The 21,456-nt window shown below is 39.6% G+C and overlaps 1 protein-coding gene across 3 annotated transcripts; it reads right to left on the bottom strand.

The window, feature by feature from the left end:
* Positions 1-297: 297 nt before the first annotated feature.
* On the bottom strand, positions 298-21,415 carry cldn2 (claudin 2). 3 transcript variants are annotated; one of them, XM_072270710.1, is made up of 3 exons: positions 21,292-21,415; positions 9,746-9,770; positions 298-3,800 (listed from the first exon to the last, which is right to left on the bottom strand). In XM_072270710.1, the coding sequence occupies exon 3, from the start codon at positions 3,679-3,681 to the stop codon at positions 2,974-2,976; it is 708 nt and encodes a 235-aa protein (XP_072126811.1). In that variant the 5' UTR covers positions 3,682-3,800; positions 9,746-9,770; positions 21,292-21,415; the 3' UTR covers positions 298-2,973. The 3 variants fall into 3 exon arrangements, with proteins under 3 accessions (XP_072126811.1, XP_072126813.1, XP_072126814.1); XM_072270712.1 differs by lacking the exons at positions 9,746-9,770; positions 21,292-21,415 and adding an exon at positions 4,739-5,051; XM_072270713.1 differs by lacking the exons at positions 9,746-9,770; positions 21,292-21,415 and adding an exon at positions 4,395-4,416.
* Between the last annotated feature and the right edge of the window lie 41 nt (positions 21,416-21,456).

Genomic DNA, 21,456 nt, shown 5'->3' with positions numbered 1-21,456 from the left:
TAATTCAATGTGTTCAAGCAGACCAGAAAACACTGCACCAGTATGGTTGTGTAATAATAGTGAGGAACAGATACAAATCACTCAAATGTACTTCAGATTTGGTTATCATTGATCAGTATACATGTACAGGATGCTGAGGTGGCTGAGGAGATTGTGCAGGCATTAGTAATGATCTTTCTAGAATCACTAGATTCTGCAATGGGTCTGGAGGACTGCAAAACTGCAAGTATCTTTTCACTCTTTAAGAAGGGAGGGAGGCAAAAGACAATGACCATAATCAATGTGTTTTATTTTTTTCCAGTAAATATTGATTACAATTGCTAATCACCAATGACATTTTACATTTAAATTTATAATATTAAGGAAATTATCAAAAAGTGAGAGAAAGTAAAAAAATTACACATCAATTTCATCTTCAACATTCCTGAGAAACTCAAATCAGTAATAACAATAGTAACTTGCAGTTAATGAAGCTTTAACAGAACAGTAATTTGACTCCATTTTAAAATGTTCTAAAGTTAATATCTTGTAGTTATTTTCCAAATGCCTAACAAAAAGGAATATTATTATTTTCAATAGTTAAAATCAAAATTAGTGTAAAAAGTTTAGAGTTCACAAAATAAATTGGCATAAGCTCCAAGTATTTAACTTTTACAGCTTCAAGAAAATTAGCCATAGTCTCAAAGTCCACATAATCTTTCTTGAGAACCAACACAGCTTTGTTTTGCTGAAGAATTGGACAAGCATAATCAGTATCATGCAAGGCCCTTGTTGTTTCTTTGACTGTAGGTTCTTTTAATCAAATACTTATACAAAGACCCAACAACAGTTTGTTTGTAACTCTTGTTGTACGACAAGTTTCTAATCAGTTGAAGTGGAGAGTACTGAGATGGCTGACACCAGGGAAGGATGTGAGGATTCCATTTGCACTTTTGGAATGTTACCGAATGGATACATGCCAAAGTACTACTTTGATGTGTGAGAACACCACATAATGTCCAAATTCGATTCAGCAATAACATGCTGAATGTTTGTTTCCACTGACAGACTGAGTTGAAGACAATAGCGTTATTAGCCAAGTGTTATCGGTTGAGCAGTCAGTTTATGTCACCCTGACATGGGAATTCCTGAGAAGCCATGGTGGAGCAGGCATTCACTAGGGCCTGTACGTACATAGTGTGAAAGGCCCCTGAGAACATTTATTTTGCTATTGACATTATTCTCACCACAGAGACTGCTGGCAAAGCTAAACAATTTACAATGACATCTTAATCAATGGATGTTATTGCATTCAATACTCACATCCATTAAAATTCTCAACATGGTATAAAATAGAGTATTACATTCTTTTCAAAAAGGTTCCTGTGCTGTACTGTTCTATGTTCTATGCTCACATGGTCTGAAGAATATCTCATATGTGCCAACAATCTCAGAAATGATCCTGAGCAATAGGCACTGCAGACTATTCAACTAGTTAACCATACACTTTCAGGGCTGAGAAAATAAAAGGCTATCATAAATAGGGATCTTACTGATCACTTCTTTGCTAAATGTAGATCTTTCATGTTCGGCTTAGCCCTTTCAACCCAAATTACCATGTTACTTTTATAATGTAACAATTAACTTGTAATAAATGTAATAATTGCCAATATGAATATTATCCTACTTTACAAGACACCACACCATTTAATTCTTCTGCTACTGGGCAAGTAATCATACAATGTTGCTCTTGCATTAAATTGGATCATTTTTTTTATGATTGACAAATTAACCAACTTAAAAGCAATGCAAGACATTTTATGGTTTCCTATGAATGCTTCTCTGTGAATTATCTGTATACCAAATTGAATTGGTATGAAATGTTGATCTCCTGCATTGCACCGTAAAACTTATTGGGTATTTAAATCATGGATAAAAATTGTCAAGCAAATAGTTAAGCAAACTGATGTATTATTTTGGAACAGGCAAATCTGAGTAAATAGGTAAGGTAGTAAAATGATGGAGCTTTTATGACACTGACAACACAGCTGCTGAATTCACTTGGGGAATGCTTCACCCAACTCTTTTCTGGGTGCATAATGCACTACTGTTCAATGCTGAAGAAGTATTATCATTTTAAAATATTCAAATTTAGTAAGGAACTTTTTCTGGGGATATTAACTAAAATTAACTGGAAATGTTGTAAACAGGAGGTGACAGCTATAAATAATTAATGCTGAGGTATTAATTATTTATAGATCTCACCTTTGATGAGAAAAAAAATCATTGTGCCTTATTCTATTTGAAATAATTGTTAGAATGGGAGAGCTACTGAACCAAAGGGATAAGTGTCAGTGCGTCACATTGACTTACTTTAAATCTATAATTTTAACATGTATTTTTGAAGAATTTTAAGCCCTGTTTCATCATGGCATCAGAAATAAAGTCCTATTTTAAAAACTGTCCTTCACAGCTACAGATCTGTCACATGGATAGTTCCTCATTAGTAATCAATCATTCATATGAAAACCAATCCTGGTGAAAAATCTGCACCAATATCCATGATTTTCCCTTCAACAAAATGTAATTTATTTATTCTGTGGTCATTTTTACACATAACCTAGAGCTAATTTTAAATAGCATCAGTCCCCAAGCATTTCAGGCAATATCCTTCCACCTAGGAGTAAAAGCAGGAAGAAACCATGCTTCTTTAAGTTTCAATCTCACCAACCAGTTTTACTTCTATCCTAGAAAATTACTTCACTCATTCTCAAATACTTTGGAAAAATTGATTACCTTTAAATAAAATGAGTATATAATCATTTGCGTGCTATAAATGGATATTTTTAATCTTTATTTTGCAAAGGTCTTGACAGCTGAATGTAAATTATTCCCTCATAGAGAATGATTTTACTATAAAGAATAACCTTTATAATTACTCGTTTAAGTAATATCACTGTGATTCTCACACTGCCACCGAATACACAACTGAACTTACACGTAACCAGTCAGATTGTAAGAGTTGAATTCTGATTTTGGTGCTTTTGAATGAAGAGATGCAGCTGACCGTGGAGGAGCAGAACGGTTTGTTGCAGGATTTTGGTAGGACATTGGTCGTCTTCTGTAGTGATCAGATTTTGTATCTATAAATGACAGGGACAGCATGACTCCGCCAATGATGGTCAAACCAGCAGCAACAACCCCGAGGTACAAGGACTCACCAATTTCAAACTTGAGGTCACCTGGAATTAAGGGGTCATGGAAGCTCGTTATCACTTCATTCATTGTCCATGCCACAGGTATTAAGCCCATAAGTCCTGCTATGATAAACAAAACTCCTCCCGTTCCAGCAACCTTGTCCTTTATTGGAGAATCCCTGGCACACACAGTACATTTCATGCCAACCACGGAGACTGTAATAGCGAGCATTGAGACGGCAACAGAGATGACCATCAGGGCTCGAGCAGCCTGAAGATCAGTTGGAAGTTCCAAAACAGAGTTGTAGGTCTCACACTGAAAGACACCAGTGCTAAACATGGCACACGTCCACCACAACCCTTTCATGTAGATAATGGCAGTTATAACGTTTGATCCAATGTGTGCTGTGATACTCCACTGTGGCATAATAGTAGCAGACAATGTCCCAATCATGCCAATTATGCACACAATCAAGGCTACCAGTTGCATGGCAGTGTTAGCCATTGTGAAACTCAAAAGATTTTAAAGCTGGAAAAACGTGGATCCTTACTGCATACTTTCTGTACAAACTTGTGCTTCAAACATCTGTGGTTGCCGTCAGACACCTGCCTTCATGTGCGTATCTGAAACCAGCAAGATTAAAGACTTACTAATATCAAGTAATGACCTTGAATACTTGGTTACTCTAAGTACTAAACTTTACAAATATTAACAGTTCTTATTGAATTTTCACAGAGTCAAAATTGTGTTATATCTCGTATTTAAGTAACAACATTTTAGAAGTACATTTTGCATTGTAGGCCCAATTCGTTCAGCTTAACTTTAAATATGCCTGTAATATTAAGAATACAGTGTACTGTACCCTGAGATGTTGTTTTCCACTGGAAAAATACTGTATATAAATTCAGTGTCTGCATTTAGCATTTAAACCACTAATCTCTTACCCTCTTAAGTTCTATCAAGAATAATAAAAAATATGTTTCCTGCACTGTTCTGGAATGCAAGAAATATCATTCTTGTTTTTAATTTCCACCTCGTTCTCACTTTCACATTGTTCCTCTCTGACTCTCTCCGACCCCTCCTGGAGACCACACTCTCTAGCTCGCTACCAACAAACAAATGTTTCCTGGCAAAGTTTCCTCAAACTGAAAAGTTGGCTATACTTTATTTCCTCAGATGCTGCCATTCCCACTGAGTGCAGCATTTTCAGTTATTACCTTCTTTAAAGACAAGTGGCTCGGTTTCATGTGTGACATGTCCTTCCTGAAACATATGACATTGAATCCAACCATTTTGATATATCCACAGCATAATTCTATCCTGACATGAAAGACAGCTCACAAATATGGGGGACCAATACTCAGTTAAGAACTGCTTGCATGGTGATTAAGTTACAAGACCAGTAATGCATATTCTGGGGTAGACAATCCAGTGTCATGGGATTGAACGGCATTGCGAGAATTTAAATGTTATTAAATATGAGGCAAAATGACTACCATGAAACTGACACAGCTGTAAACATCCATGTAACATTGTTTAGCAAAATAAATTTACCTCTTACCTGTCTGAAATTGATGAAATCCCAGGTCCAGAGCACTGTGGCTGACTCTTGCCTACCTCTCTGATGCACAGCAAGTCACCTCATTAGATCAAACTGGTACACCAAAATATAATGGCTGAGCGGTCGCAATAACAATGATGGCAGAAGTGCAGGTGTTCACTGAGAAAACTCACACCAACTTTCAATATCAAGCAAATTCTGCATTTGTATGGTGCTAGCTTGGAAATTCCAGGTTTCTGTCAGTGATTTGATGCAACTCTTCAGCATACACGCCAATGCCAAAATCAACAAGGGAGCCAATTGCCCAATACTTACAGAAATAACTGAACTAATGATTTTTCAGTTGATCAAAGGAGGTGCAGTGAACTGTTCCTTCTGTTAAATGGAGATTTTAATAAAGGAGAATAGCTGTGTCAGACCCAGGCAGCAGATTTTTTAAGCAGCTTAATGATTTTAAAAGACCTTTTAAATATTTCCCAAACTTTTGTATAATACGTTTAGTAGCATGTAAATTAGGATTTTTCACAAGCTTAAATTTCTCAATAGAGTACACAGGATTTCAAGTTTCCAAATATTTCTAAAGTGGCTTACCTCTGAGCAGCTCGGATTAAACTCAAGGGCATACCTTAGAGATGTTCTTGCTCTTATTTTGTGGGCAGGTCTAATTTTAATAGGCTCTCATTATGCCATTTTATAGAACTACAAAACAACATTGTTGAAAGTCACTCTGCAGAAAAATCTCGCATTATTTTGTCCTAGTTCAGATTCTTGGGCTTTTAAAGCAAAGTACAGTATCTGGATCTTATTGCCATCAAAGGCATTGCTTGTGGCTTCCTGCTGGACACAAATTCTGAGCTAAAATCTCCCAACAGTGGAACTGGCACCAGATTCAGACATGGCAAAGGCACAGCCTGGAAAGTTCTCCTCAAGAATATCTACTGAAATGGGGAGAGCTGTCTCATGGTCTGATGCACAGGATTTTTTACTCATAAAATTATACCTTCCTGAAAATGTTCTAAAGTCAGCAGCAGTGATCCAATGAACACTGAATCACTAGATGATGATACATTTGTGCTTATAAAGGTTAAGCTCTGTACTTACTTTGACTGACAATGCCTGTACTTCACCTGAGTGAGATCGTCATCTACTGTACATTAAATGATTGAAATAAAAGTCTTTCCAAATCCAGAAATTTTATCACCTTGAAATATGTGGAGCAGAACAGAATAGAAAATGATTCCACTGAAACAAATGAAAAGTTTCTTATCATGCCACTTGAACTGGAACCAATCCATGTTAAAACGATGTTATTAATGGGCCTAGCCTATTGCGCTCAACATCACTAAGACCAAAGAACTAATTGTGGACAGCAGTTCTCATTGAGGTATCAGAAGCGGAAAGAGCAAACAATTTCAAGCTCCTGGGTATCAACATTTCTAAGAATCTATCCTGAGCCCAACATATCAATGCAACTACAAAGAAGGCACGGGAGGCAGTATTTCATTAGGAGTTTGAGGAGATTCGGTATGTCAACAAAAACACTGGCAAATTTCTACAGATGTATGTGAACAGCATTCTAACTGGCTGCAGCACCATCTGGTATGGGGAGAGTCTACTACACAGGATCAAGCTAAGTTTCAGAGAATTATAAACTTAGTCAGCCTCTGTAGTAACCAGGACATCTTCAGGGAGCAATGCCTCAAAAAGGGGGCATCCATGGTTAAGGACCCTCATCACCTAGGACATGCCCTGTTTTCATTGTTCCTAACAGGGAGGAGGTACAGGAGACTGGAGGTACACACTCAATGATTCAGGAACAACTCCTTCCTCTCTGCCAACCGAATGGAAATTGAACCATGAACACTATCTCACTACTTTTAAATTTTTTTTATTTTTGATAATAAAATTATTTAATTTAACTATTACATTTACTGTAATTCACTGTTTTTACTCTATTATTATGTATTGCATTGTACTTCTGCCACAAAGACAACAAATGTCACGATATATGTCAGTGATATTAGCCCTGATTCTGATTCACTCTATACAGGCTAACTAATGAGATGAGACAGAGTAAAAGAATTCACAGTAGAGAGGTAGGAATCTATCACTGAACAAAACCAAAATAAATGAGATAAATGAGAAAAATCCTTGAATATAAAAGTGTGTGTGTGTGTGTGTGTGTGTGTGTGCGCGTGTGTCTGTGTGTATGTGTGTGTGTGTATGGGGGGGATGCTAATTTTAACATATGCTTATGCAACTTTTGGCACTAACCACAAGGTCATAGAAATAGACTGTCTGTTTTGTCAAAATAAAAGGCAGCATGATCCTGCATCCCAGCAGGTGCCCATCTCTTGTCATTTATGAGATGTCAAGTGCTATTCAAGTTGCAGTGAATTTCCTCTCAGTACCATCCTTTCAGTATTGAGCTCCAAACCATCATCATCCTCTGGTGAAAAGATTCTCATCATTGTCCTGTTAATCCTTCCACCAGTGACTTAAATCTATCCACTTCACTGTAAAAATATATCAATTTACCTTATCCACTGTATTAATCTCTCCTAAACGCATGTTGATTAAACCTCTCAGCCATCTTTGAACCAAAGGAAACAACTCCAGCAAATAGGATCTTTCCTCTTAGCTAAAATTTTTCAATCCTGCTAAGATAAACGTCTACATCCCATCTTGTGTTATCATGTTCTTGTAATTTCTTAACTAAAGCTATCTAGCTGTACTTTAGTTATTGTTTGAGCTTTCTACTTTTATATTCTATTTCTTGACCAACAAGAGGGAAGTGCTCATGTGCCTTTCAGACCACTTTATTTACTGATCTTGCTACAATATGTCTATACTTAAATGCTTTCTCTCCTATCAGTGTAACCCCAGGATCTTTATGGGTTCAGTGTCAAAAATTATGCCGGTGAATCAGTGTATGAGACTCTTGGTTTGGAAGCAAGCGGGCCTTCTGTATATTTTTCATAGAAACATAGAAAACCTATAGCACAATTCAGGCCCTTTGGCCCACAAAGCTGTGCCGAACATGTCCTTACCTTAGAAATTACTGAGGGCTACCCATAGCCTTCTATTTTTCCAAGCTCCATGCACCTATCCAAGAGTCTTTTAAAAGACCCTATTGTATCTGCCTCCACCACCGTCATCGGCAGCCCATTCCACACTCTCACCACCCCCTGCGTAAAAAACTTACCCTTACATCTCCTCTGTATCTACTTCTAAGCACCTTTAAACTGTGCCCTCTCGTGCTAGCCATTTCAGCCTGGGGAAAAAGCCTCCAACTATCATCATGATCAATGCCTCTCATCATCTTATCCACCTCTATCAGATCACCTCTCATCCTCCGTCGCTCCAAGGAGAAAAGGCCAAATTTATTCAACATAAGGCATGCTCCCCAACCCAAGCAGCATCCTTATAGATCTCCTCTGCACCCTTTCTATGGTTTCCACATCCTTCCTGTAGTGAGGTGACCAGAACTGAGAACAGTACTCTAAGTGGGGTCTGACCAGGGTCCTATATAGTTGCAACATTACCTATTGGCTCCTAAACTCAATCCCACGCTTGATGAAGGCCAATGCACTGTATGCCTTCTTAACTACAATGTCAACCTGTTCAGCAGCTTTGAGTCCTATGGACTCAGACCCCAAGATCCCTCTGATCCTCTACATTGCCAAGAGTCTTACCATTAATACTATATTCTGCCATCATAATTGACCTACCAAAATGAACCACCTCATACTTATCTGGGTTGAACTTTATCTGCCACTTCTCAGCCCAGTTTTGCATCCTATCAATATCCCGTTGTAACCTCTGACAGCCCTCCACACAATCCACAACACCCACAACTTTTGTGGTGTCATCAGCAAATTTACTAAACCATCCCTCCACTTCCACATCCAGGTCATTTATAAAAATCATGAAGAGTAGGGGTCCCAGAACAGATCCCCGAGGCACACCACTGGTCACCGACCTCCATGCAGAATATGACCCATCTACAACCACTCTTTGCCTTCTGTGAGCAAACCAGTCCTGGATCCACAAAGCAATGTCCCCTTGGATCCCATGCCTCCTTACTTTCTCAATAAGCCTTGCATGGTATACCTTATCAAATGCCTTGCTGAAATCCATATACACTACATCTACTGCTTGACCTTCATCAATGTGTTTAGTCACATCCTCAAAAAATTCAGTTTGGGTAACAGTCACGAGAGGGAAGGGCAAGAGTCTGGTGCTAGAGAGTACTCCTGTGGCTGTCCCCCTTAACAATAAGTACCCCTGTTTGAGTACTGTTGGGAGGGACAGCCTACCCGGGGGAAGCAATACTGGCACAGAGTCTGGCCCTGTGGCTCAAAAGGGTAGAGAAAGGAAGATGGCAGCAGTGATAGGGGACTCTATAGTTAGGGGGTCAGAGGGGTGATTCTGTGGACGCAGGAAAGAAACAGGGCTTGTAGTTTGCCTCCCAGGTGCCAGGGCCCGGGATGTTTTTGATCGTGTCCATGATATCCTGAAGTGGGAAGGAGAACAGCCAGAGCTCGTGGTACATATTGGTACCAATAGCATAGATAGGAAAAATGACGATATTCTGAAAGAAGAATATAGGGAGTTAGGAAGGAAGATGAGAAGCAGGACCTCAAAGGTAGTAACCTTGGGATTACTGCCTGTGCCACGTTACAGTGAGTATAGGAAGAGAATGAGGAGGAGGATATATGAGCAGCTGAGAGATTGGAGCAGGGGGCAGGGATTCAGGTTTCTGGATCATTGGAACCTCTTTTGGGGCAGGAGTGACCTGTACAAAAAGGACAGGTTGAATCTCAGGGAGACCAATATCCTGGCGGGGAGTTTTGCTGTTAGATACCTAAAGCAAACTTGCTTTATGGATTATGTAGTTTGTTACTCTTTTATAGTTCATCTGGCAATATGGTAGTTTTCTAAGTATATCTAGCTACTTGTTTAGAATTTAATCAAGGACACTTAAAGAAAACAAGTTTTGCTTACCTCAGTGGCAGTCTTGAGAAGGAAACTGAAATTTAAAAAAGACAGGCATTAGATGCTTCTAGACAGCAACAGAGGCTGAATGCCATGATTTTACCATTCAGTCATAACAAGTGCTAAATCACAGCACCCTATTTAATGGTTAAAATAACTTAAAATATCAATTCACTGGTGTAGGTTCTGCATGAAGCATCACAATTACTGGAGGATTTAAATTGCTGTGAATTTTTAAACTCAAAATTTCATACAATCCACGTCAGGGCTGCGTAAAAAGAGCTACCTTTTAATCAGGAGGGCAATCGAGATTTCAAAGGCAGAGCTTTGCGGCAGTTTCTCTGAGCTGAGGAGCGACCAATCAGCAAGAGGGATTCTGTAGAAAGCGCCAATAAGAATAACTCAAGTGCAAGTGGTGCGGCTGTTCTTTTGGAGTGTGCCAGTGTTTAGAGGAACATTGCCTCATCAGGCTTAGACAAGGTCAGGTTTGGGTGAGGTACATCACCTTGTAAGATTCTCTCTCTCATTCCTTATGTGTTCATTCCTCATATATTAGTGCATAGTATAGAGAAAATGGCTCCCGGCGCAGTATTTTGTACTCCATGTGGGATGTGCGAAGTCTTGGAGTCCTCAAATCTCCCAGGTAAACACATCTACACCAGGTGCACTGAGTTGCAGCTCCTGAGAGGATGTATTAAGAAAATGGAGCTGCTACTTGATGACATTCGACTCATATGAGAGAATGAGAGGGGTCGTCACCTCTAGGTTGCAGGAAACAGGTAACTGGGGAGAAGTAGGAGAAATTCACAATCAGTGCAGACTACACTTGTGGCTGTTCCCCTCAATAATAAGCATACAACTTTAGATACTACTGAAGGGGATGACCTACTAGTGGGGACATGGGGCAGGGGAACATAGTGACTGGGTTTCTGGCACCGAGTCTGGTGCTGTGGCTAAGAAGAGCAGAGAGGTGAAAAAGGACTGCAGTGTTGATTTGAGATTCCTCAGTCAGAGGAACAGAGGCAAGGTTCTGTGGGCGTGATTGCGACATCCGGATGGTATGTTGCCTTACAGATGCCAAGATCAGGGATATCTTGAGTCAGGTCCATGGCATTCTCAAAGGTAAGGGTGAGCAACCAGAAGTTTTAATACATATTGGTACCAATGACAGAGGTAGAAAAGGTGAGGAGGTCCTGAAGAGAGATTTTAGGGAGCTTGGTAGAAAGCTGAGAAACAGGGTAGTAATTTCAGGATTGCTGTCTGTGGCACATGCCAGTGAACGTAAGAATAGAATGATCTAGCAGGTGAAAGCGTGGCTGAGGAACTCGTGCAAGGTGCAGGGCTTCAGATTTATGGATCATTGAGATCTTTTCTGGAGAAGCTATAACCTGTAAAAAAAGAGAAGAGTTACACCTGAACCCAAGGGGGTCCAATATCCTTGGAACTAATTTGGCAGGGAGATGGGAACTGGAGTGATAGTGGCGGAGATAAGGTCATTGGTTTACAAACAGAGGAAATGTGTAGTGAGACTCTTAGTAAGGAGACTTGCAACATTAAAGGTGGACAAAATTGAAAATGGTGAATACGTGACTGAAGGTGTTATATTTGAATGCGCATGGTATACGGAATAAGGTAAATGAACTTGTAGCAGTTACAGATGGGCAAGTATGATGTTGCAGGCATCACTAATTCATGACTGATAGAAGATTATAGCTGGAAGCTTAATGTCCAAGGATACATATTGTATCAAAAGGATGACTGGAAGGCAGAGGCGGTGATGTTGATCTGTTGGTAAAAAATGAAATCAAGTCATTAGAAAGAGGTGACATAGGGTAGGAAGGTGTTGAATCATTGTGGATAAAGCTACGGAACGGCAAAGGTGAAAAGACGCTGATCAGAATAATATACAGACCCTAAACAGTAGTAAGGATGTGGTCTGCAAGTTACAATGGGGATAGAAAATGCATGCCAAAGGGGCAATGTGGCAATAGTCAAGGGGATTTTAATATGCAAGTAGATTGGGAAAATCAGGTTGGTGCTGGTTTCCAAAACGGGGTATTTCTAGAATTCCTTTGAGATGGCTTGTGGTTGAGCCCACTGGGGGATCAGCTATTCTGGATTGGGTGTTGCGCAATGAACCAGAATTGTTTAGAGACCCTTAAAGTAAATTAACCCTAGGGGAAAGTGATCATAATATGATAGAATTCACCCTGAATTTTAAGAAGGTGAAGCCAAAGTCAGATGTATCAATATTATTAAGGGAATTACAGAGGCATGAGAGAGTTGACCATAATTGATTGGAAAAGAACACTGGCAGGGATGATAGCAGAACAGCAATGGCTAGAATTTTTGGAAGCATTTTGGAAGACACAGGACATATACATCTCAAAGAGGAAGAAGTTTTCTAAAGGCAAGATGACACAACCATGGCTAACAAGGGAAGTCAAAGGCAACATAAATGCCAAAGAGAGGGCATAAATAGAGCAAAAATTAGTGGGAAGTTAGAGAATTAGGAAGCTTTCAAATACCAACAGAATGCAATTCAAAAAAGTCATTAAGAAGGTAAAGATGGAATATAAACTTAAGCTAGTGTATAATGTTCAAAAGGGTAGTAAATGTTTCTTTGGAAACATAAAGTGTAAAAAAGAGGTGAGAGTGGATTTGGACCGCTGGAAAAGGATGCTGGAGAGTTAGTAATGGTGGTCAAGGAAATGGCAGACAAACTCAAAAAGTATTTTACATCAATCTTCACTGTAGAAGACACTAGCAGTATGAGTGAAGTTCCAGGTGTTTGGAGTCATGAAGTGTATGAAGTTGCCATTACTAGGGAGAAGGTTCTTGAGAAACTGAAAGGTCTGAAGATAAATAAGTCATCTAGACCAGATAGTGCATACCCCAGGGTTCTGACATAGGTGGCTGAAGAGATTGTGGAGGCATCAGTAATGACCTTTCAAGAATCATTAGATTCTGAAATGATTCCGGAAGACTGGAATATTGCAAATGTCACTCCACTCTTCAAGAAGGGAGCGAGGTAGAAGAAAGGAAATTATAGGCCAGTTAGTCTGACCTCAGTGGTTGTGAAGATGCTGCAGTCGATTGTTAAGGCTGTGGTTTCAGGGTGCTGGAAGCCACATGATAAAATAGGCCGCAGTTCACATGGTTTCCTCAAGGGAAAATTTTGCCTGACAAATCTTTTGGAATTCTTTGAAGAAATAACAAGCAGGATAGACAAAGGTGAATCAGTTGATGTTGTTTATTTGGATGTGCAGAAGACCTTTGACAAGCTGCCACACATGAGGCTGCTTAGCAAGCTACAAACCCATGGTATTACAGGGAAGATTCTAGCATGAATAAAGCAATGGCTGACTGGTGGGCTGCAAAGAGTGGGATTAAAGGGACCCTTTACTGGTTGGCTGCTGGTGACCAGTGGTGTTCCACAGGGGTCTGTGTTGGGACCAATTCTTGTTACATTACATGTCAATGATTTGGATGATGGAATTGATGGCTTTGTTGCAAAGTTTGCAGATGATACAAAGATAGGCAGAGGGGCAGGTAGTTATTAGTAAGTAGAGAGACTACAGAAAGAGATTAGGAGAATGGGCAATGAAGAGGCAGATAAAATACAATGTTATGAAGTGTATGGTTATGCACTTTGGTGAAAGGATTGACTGTTTGCTAAATGAAGAGAAAATACAAAAATCTCAGGTGCAATTGGACTTAAGAGTCCTTGTGTATGATTCTGTAAGGGTTAATTTGTTGGTTGAGTCAGTGGTGAGGAAGACAAATGCAATGTTAGCATTCATTTCACGAGGACTGGAATATAACAGCAAGGATGTAATGTTAAAAATTTATAAAGCACTGATGAGACCTCACTTGGAGTATTGTGAGCAGTTTTGGACCCCTTATCTTAGAAAGGATGTTCTGAAACTGGAGAGAGTTCAAAGGAAGTTCACTAAAATGATTCCATGATCGAATGGCTTGTCATATATAGAGTATTTCAAGGCTCTGGGCCTGTATTCACTGGAATTCAGAAGAATGAGGAGTGACCGCATCAAAGCATCTTGAATGGTGAAAGGCCTTGATAGAATGGTTGTGGGGAGGATGTTTTTCCTATGGTGGGAGAGTCTATGACCAGAAGGCACAGCCTCAGAATAGAGGGCTTCCTTTTAGAATGGATATGAGGAGAAATGTCTTTAGCCTGAGAATGGTGAATCTGTCAAATTCGTTGCAACAGTCAGCTGTGGAGGCCAAGTCTATATGTATACTTAAGGCAGAGGTTGATAGATTCTTGGTTGATCAGAGCATGAAGGAATATGGGGAGAAGACAGGAGGTTGGGGCTGAGAGGAAAATGGATTAGCCATGGTGAAATGGTGGTGAAGACTCCATGGGTCAAATGGCCTAATTCTTCTCCTACATCTTATAGTCTTATGTCTTAATATTCATTTAGGTTTCTTCTGTTGCTTAAAATAGGAAATAACCACCATTCCTGGCTTAATTCATGATTTGTTGAAGTAATTCTTTTTGTAGAAATATTTGGTTGTTATTAACTCTCTAAACCCTTTGTTCTAATCTATATTACCATAGCATACAATGTTCTAAAGCACTTCAGAAAGTTCTATTTCAAAAGAATTTGAAGAATATTTTATCTTAATCTGCAGCCTGTATTTATTAACAATCATTGTCTTCTCTTTGATGGTGTAAAGGTATTATTTCTTCTTGCAAAATGAATGTAGTTTTGTGGTGCATAGGTTAATTTATGGTGGAAACAAGTGTTTACTTTATCTCTGTCACATGCTCATGCAATGGTAACAAGTTCAGCCTCTTTGAGTATCAGCAAGTGCTCACAATAGGAGTCAGCCCATTATTAACATTTGTTCAAGGCACTTGATTTTATTGCAGTCCATTGAAAAGCAATTGAACATCAACAGAATTAGCAAGTTAGAATCACAATTTGTCACATTTGACACTAAAACTGGTCTGAGTGATATACAGTGTACATGCAGGAAGACACAAAGGACTGTAGATGCTAGGATATGGGGCAAATAAAAACAAGCTTGTGGAGGAACTCCAGCATATAGGAAATTTTGATGGGTGGGGAGAGTGCCTGGGCTAGTACATCAGCAGCTGTATTGACCTATACTGTACCGTGAGAGTGATGACTAGGAAAGGGATATTTATGGAAAGAGTTGGAGGAAAGGGTAAAGTTAAACAATCCATGGAATAAGGAGCAAAAAGGGAGTGTAGGAGTCCTCCAAGAATATTACTTTGGTAAATCCATTAGTATTACTGAACTTGTCATGAACAGCACCACAGTGCAATGAAAAGATATTGATGAGGAAGATATGATTACTGTAAAAGTACATTAGCCCACTAGTCCATGTTAAAGTTCATTATGAGCCAGGTACAGAGATTTTGAGAAGAAGAATGCTAACTACAGTTCATATTACAAAGAATAAAAATAAGGTCCCACAACAGTACAGCAATGTAAGAATTGGACTGAGAAACAGGGCCTCAAAAGTGGTTACTTCAGGACAGTTGACATTTTACTAGTCAGAGATCGGAGATGATGAAAGAGGTTTGGATTCCTTTGAAATTGGGGTCATTTCTGGGTCGTGTGATCTCATTATTGGACTGGATCCAATTTTGTAATAATAATGATAGTAAGTACTTTATTGATCCTAGTTGGGATATTATTTTGTTACAGCAGCAACACTTAAAAACACACTTAGCAATAATAATAAATAACAGTAATAAATATAATAATAACTAATAATAATGTACACAATGATAGTTTACCAATGTGCAATAACAATGTACGAAATAATAAACAGAGACTATTGTACTATGATGTATATTCTCCTGTCGCACAGAAATGAACTGTTGTAGTTGACGGTGCCTGGAGGTTTATGGCGGGGAGTTTCTCCCTTTTGCCTCCGCTATTGGGGACTCGGGAATCAGTAGACTCAGGACTTTGAGACTTTTTTTTACTGTGCCTATGGACTGTTCTTCATCAAATTATGGTATTGCTTTGCACTGCGGTAACTATATGTTATAATTATGTGGTTTTGTCAGTGTTAGTCTTTGGTCTGTCTTGTTTTCTGTGATATCATGCCGGAGAAACATTGTATCATTTCTTAATGCATGTATGCATTTCTAAATGACAATAAAAGAGGACTGAGTATTCTCATAATCTAATCTAATATGCTTATTGCATTTGGAGGGGAAGATTTTCTGTAATGATCCTTGTGACAACGGAGCTGAATGAGCCTGTTTGAAAGGGCTCTCTGCTGCTTATTCAGTAGGTTATGAAGAGGATGTGCCTGATTGTCTGTAATGGATAACAATTTATTTAGTGACCTCCTGTCCAGCACCAACTTAAAAGAGTCCTGGTTGTAAACAAGTATGGATCCAATCTTCTTGATGAGTTTATTTAGTGCTTTTGCATCATCAGCACTGATGCTGCTCCCCCAATATAAAGCTGTAAAGAAGACTGCACTTGCTACAACAGACTGGTAAAAGATCTCCAACATCCTGCTGCACCCATTGAAGGATCTCAGCTTCCTTAGAAAATAGAGTCTGCTCAGCCATTGTGTTGGTTTTCCAGTCAAGTCTGTTGTCAAGGTGAGCACCCAAGTATTTGTACTCCTCCACCAGCACAACTTCTCCCAGAATGTATACACGACTTGTTACAGTCCTCTGCCTCCTAAAATCAATCACCATCTCCCTGATTTTGGCCACATTCAGGAGCAGGTGATTCCTCCCGCACCACTCCACAAACTTGTTATCAGTCCTCTGTACTTCGACTCCAGCCCACCTCTGATACACCCATCCTCCGCAGAGTCACCAGAGAACTTCTGCAAGTGACAAGACTCAGATTTATATTGAAACTATGAGGTGTACAGTGTGAACAGAAATGGAGACGGGGGGGGTGTGTTCTTAAATAATATCTGGTATCATGAAATACTTGATTATGGCAGGATGGGTTGAGTAAGGAGGAGAAGATCACTTCAATAATTTTAGAGGTATGAATATTAAAGCATACCACAAAGTTGACTAGAGTTGATTTGTAGAGCCAGAAATATCTTTCAATCAGCGTGATGTTACTGACCCCAGCACTGCAATAAATATGAAAGAGGACTCATGACCTTGCTTCATGAAGGGCTTTGGAGATGAAAGTTTACAGCAGTGTGATTATGTGCTTGACAGACAAATAGAATTCCATGTGGGAGGGTTTGGACCAGTCAGACTTGTTGATGATGTACTATGGGAGATTACCTGGTAAAATCTAGAGCTGGAAATGCACAGTAGTGCTCTTTTGAAGCTCAGCTCTGAGTAGCACGTGTCTTCACTTTGGATTAGCCAGCATGACAGAGCAAACATATAGCAGGGAGGGAGAAAGAGTTAGGAATATAGCAGGAGAGAAGATTTTATGGCATTGTTCATAAAATGAAGGCTTAGTTCTTTGGACTAAGTCAGCAGTTTGTGATTTAAATCTGACTCCAGGTACATGAGCATTATAAATACCTTTAAAAAATTACCATTTTTAAGCATGCACCAGACATTGAAAATTCATTACAGGTGTCTTGAAGTATGTTCACCTACTGACAAATGTGAAACAAGATTGTGTATTTTATGTCAAATTCCCTCTGATGTGGGGACTTGTTTGTGTCTACACTTCCTGTGCTTGCTTTTTGCCCTCCACATTTTGTTTCACTACCTGTGTAAGTGGCACAAAGAGATATTTTTCACAATGCCTATCAGCCTCATGTCAGGAAGTACATGATAGGACAACGGCTATAAGTTCTGTAGACAGCTACTCTCCATAGTGTTCAAGTTGGCTATCGATGCTTTCACATGAGAAAAAAAATAGCTAATTCTAAAAGTAAGGATATTCTAAAGTAACAACTGTTTTGGATTTGGTATCAGGAAACACAAGAATCATTTCACACATCAAAAATGGCTGAAACCTAGTTTCATGGTTAATGTGTCCTAACACTCTGCTGTTACAGTTTGGATGCCCTGCTCTTTCCACTGAGATGTAGAAGTCCTCACCCTCTTAGGTATAACCTAGCTTGTGGAACAGAGATGATCTCTTGGTTTCATATAGTCTTTCACCAACACTTAAAGAAGCTGAGTATTCGACCAAGATCTCAGCACACCAAGATCCAGCACAGCAATCACAAGTGGCCATTTACTGTATTTCACTGTTGTTTGTGGAGCTTACACTGACAACTGCCACTACTTAAATTAAGATTTGAAGTGATCAATTTTGATGCAGGTTCTTGTAAAGAAAGTGGTAAAAATATCTGCAATTAACTTCTGCTTTGTCATTGAGAAGCTCTTTTTTAAACTAATTTTCTCTCCGAAATGTCACTGTCCTCATACCCCACTCTTCACTCAGCCCTAAGTAAATATTGAACCCAAAGTCTTTGAAGGTTGAGGCAACTGAACAATTTAATGGGGAGGATGTTTGAAATTGATAAAAACATTTGGGAAGATTTTGCATTTACACCAAACTGAATAGCATTGAGGGTTGAAGGGACTGTGGTGATTTAGTTGTAACTTGAGGGTGAAGTATCATTCAGTGCTGAAGGTAAGAGAGGAAATTGCTTTGCAGAAGTTTGCCTAGAATTGTGGAAAGCAATATATGATGAAAATCTGAGTGAGTGGATGGGAGATGCTCGTGGGTGAGGGGAGACAAAGTTGAGGAGCACCTCTGAATCTATCACTACCATAACAGTGGCTTGATTGATGTATGGTGTAGTATAAAAGGTTTCTGGGGAAGGCTATGAGATCCCTTAATATTGCACTGGCTTGCAAACTGGATTTGGAGTTATGTGTAGTGCTCAGAAGAGTATTTCAAGTCAAATTGATTTGAAAGTGCATCTACATATCCAGTAGTTTAATAGTGAGGTATTGCTAATGATGATACTCCAGTTCAAGGAGGGACAAAGAGTTCTTTGGGCTTTCTTTTCATACTTTTATCCCTTATCTGACATCACATTAAAAGATTGTCTACCTATCTCACTTACTACTTCACAGGTTGTCCTGGCTGCACTGTAATGAGCAAAGAACAAGCTGGTTCCAAAATATCTTATGATTACGGAAGATTATACAGAGTTAAAATTTCAGATCAAACACACTTCACAGAAGCCATTCTGATGAAGGGTCTTCACCTTGTTTAAAAATAATAGCAAGGACAGGGCAGGGAACTACAGGTCAGTGGGCCTCCATTCTGTTGTAGAGAATTTGCTGGAGGGAATTCTGAGGGACAAGATCTACAATCACTTGGATAGTCAAGGCTTGATCAGGAATAGTCAACATGGCTTTGTGAGTATGAGGTCATGTCTGACAAACCTTTTGGAGTTTTTTGAAGAGGTAGCTAAAGAGATGAATGAAGATAGGGCAGTGAAGAAGGCATTTAGTACGTTGGCCTTCATCAGTCAGGGTCTTGAGTTTAGGAGAAGGGATATTGTGCTGCAGTTATCCAAGTCATTAGTGGGACCAAATTTGTAGTATTGTGTACAGTTTTGGTCACCTTATTACAAGAAAGGCATTGTCAAGCTTGAGAGAGTGTAGTACAGAATTACAATAAAGCTGTCTGAACTAGAAGGCAAAAACAGTAGGCAGCAGTTGGCCACAGAGGACCTGTTTTCATTGGAACGTAAGAGAATAAACTCAAAGAAGTTCATAAGTTCATGACAGGTATGATTTACCCCAGGGGTGGGAAGTCCTACAGTAAACTAGAGGGCCTAGATACAAGATAAGAGGGGAAAGGTTTAAAAGAGACCTGAGTGGTAAGTTCTTCTCACAGAGGGCTGTGAGTACCGGGCACGACTTTCCAGAGAAAGTGGTCGAGGCAGGTATCATTGCAACATTTAAGAGGCATTTGGTACATGGAGATGAAAGACTTGGAGGGTAATGGGCTGGACACAGGCAAATGGGACCTGCAGGGAGAATACTGTGGTCAGCATGGATCAGATGGGCTGAAGGACCTGATATGGTTCTGTATTACTCTATGACTTATATGACTCCCAACATTAACTCTACTTTTCTTCCTCAAATGCTACCTGAGCTGTGGAATATTCAGACATCAAAGTCGGTGACATAGACAATAGATAGGTAGCTGATATTCCACATTCCAAAAAAAATTATAATAAAATCAGAAACTGCCAATTTCCCACAATGACTGAAAGAGAAGAACAAAGATTTTGAGTTTAACCATTAAATGGTGGAATGAAAGATAAAATCAGGAAGAGCAGCAGCAGTAGGGAAAGCAAACAAGATGCATGCCATGATTTTCTTACTCTATTGAGACTGGGATGTAGAAGGGTGGCGTTGAAATTGAAAATTAAAAGGAGCTTCTGTATTTGAATACTTAATGCCGCAAAGATGTGTGTTATAGATGAATGGGAGATGAGTTTGATTGCTCAGCTCAGGATTGAATAACAATGTTCTTTTTATCTTAGGGACACTCAATGTAGAGGACAAAATCAATGTAGGGGAAAAAATCCAGATCCCTAAGAAATTCTAGAACTGACTCTGTGGGAGAAGGGGAACAATTGATGGAAGTAATCTTGCTGCATTCAGGACAGAACAACAGAAACTCAGATGAAGTGGGCTGACAGAGGAGAGTCACTGACAGAAGTGTCAGCAGTGCTGTTGAATGCTATGCAAACATCAAGAGGCAGAAACTACAAAGTTACAGTGTCCGGCAATGCCACATAAAATTGGTATGGGTTGGATGGTTTCTGTGCTGTCATTGTGCCAAGGGCTTGGCTGAATGATTCAAGTGAATTCACGACCAGAGCATGGACACAGAATACCGTTTAGTTAATTCTTCATGATTACAGCAACCTTAAGAAGATATTTTAACCTTTCTCTTTTCTGCACCTTCTAGTCTGGTGCCCATGGTTTCTGAACTATGATTTCATGGGAATTCTTACCATTCTCTACAGGTTCTCAGATCCAATACAGGAAGGTTGCCCAATGTCTTAGAACGCATATATCAGTTTTTTTCTGTCCGACAACTAAAGACTGCAGGGCCTACAGAAGGAAGCAGCAGGTGCACATGGTTTATAGGCTCACTGTCGGCTGAGGAGAGCAAGAACGGTAAACCAGTCCCTCCTTTCCTCACTTACTTTGCCGAAACCACTGCTGTGCCTCTCCCTCAGCAATACAATTCTTGCAAAATTCCACTCTCATCGAATGGCATTCGTGCCCTCACACTCCTCTGCACTTTTGGGCGGAGGTCAGTATGCTTACGATACAGAGAGAGTTAAAATCTTCCAAACCTTGTGCCTTGGAGGACCAGAGGAGATCAAACCTAAATCAGCCCCCATCCAGCCCAACCCAAGGTAAATTTCAACCTTCAATCTATCTCTGAAGGTGGGTTTCAACGTTGTTGTCAATCTCTAGTCTAACATACAGATATCATTGTACTCTAACAGTAAGCACTGTAATTCTTTCTTACCTACCAAAATGCAGAAAAGCTTGGTTGGTTTAATTTAAGTTCATGTTCTTTAACAGATTTTTTTCCAAGACAAATTCCTACCTGTTTTTGATCACTCTCAGTCTTTTCAACTGCAAAGATTGTCTAGTCTTCAACTTGTATGCAAGCTGTGTTCACAAGGGCATCCCACAACACTGTACTTTGCTGTCGCTCCCTGTCCCATGCTCACTGTTATATTAGTTTCCGCCCCAGTGCTCAGCTGGTACT

The sequence above is a fragment of the Mobula birostris genome, chromosome 10 (genome assembly GCF_030028105.1).
Source record: "Mobula birostris isolate sMobBir1 chromosome 10, sMobBir1.hap1, whole genome shotgun sequence".
In the NCBI taxonomy this organism is placed as follows: Eukaryota; Metazoa; Chordata; class Chondrichthyes; order Myliobatiformes; family Myliobatidae; genus Mobula; species Mobula birostris.
The sequence above is the reverse complement of the archived record's forward strand: the minus strand, read 5'-3'. Positions and strand labels throughout refer to the sequence as shown.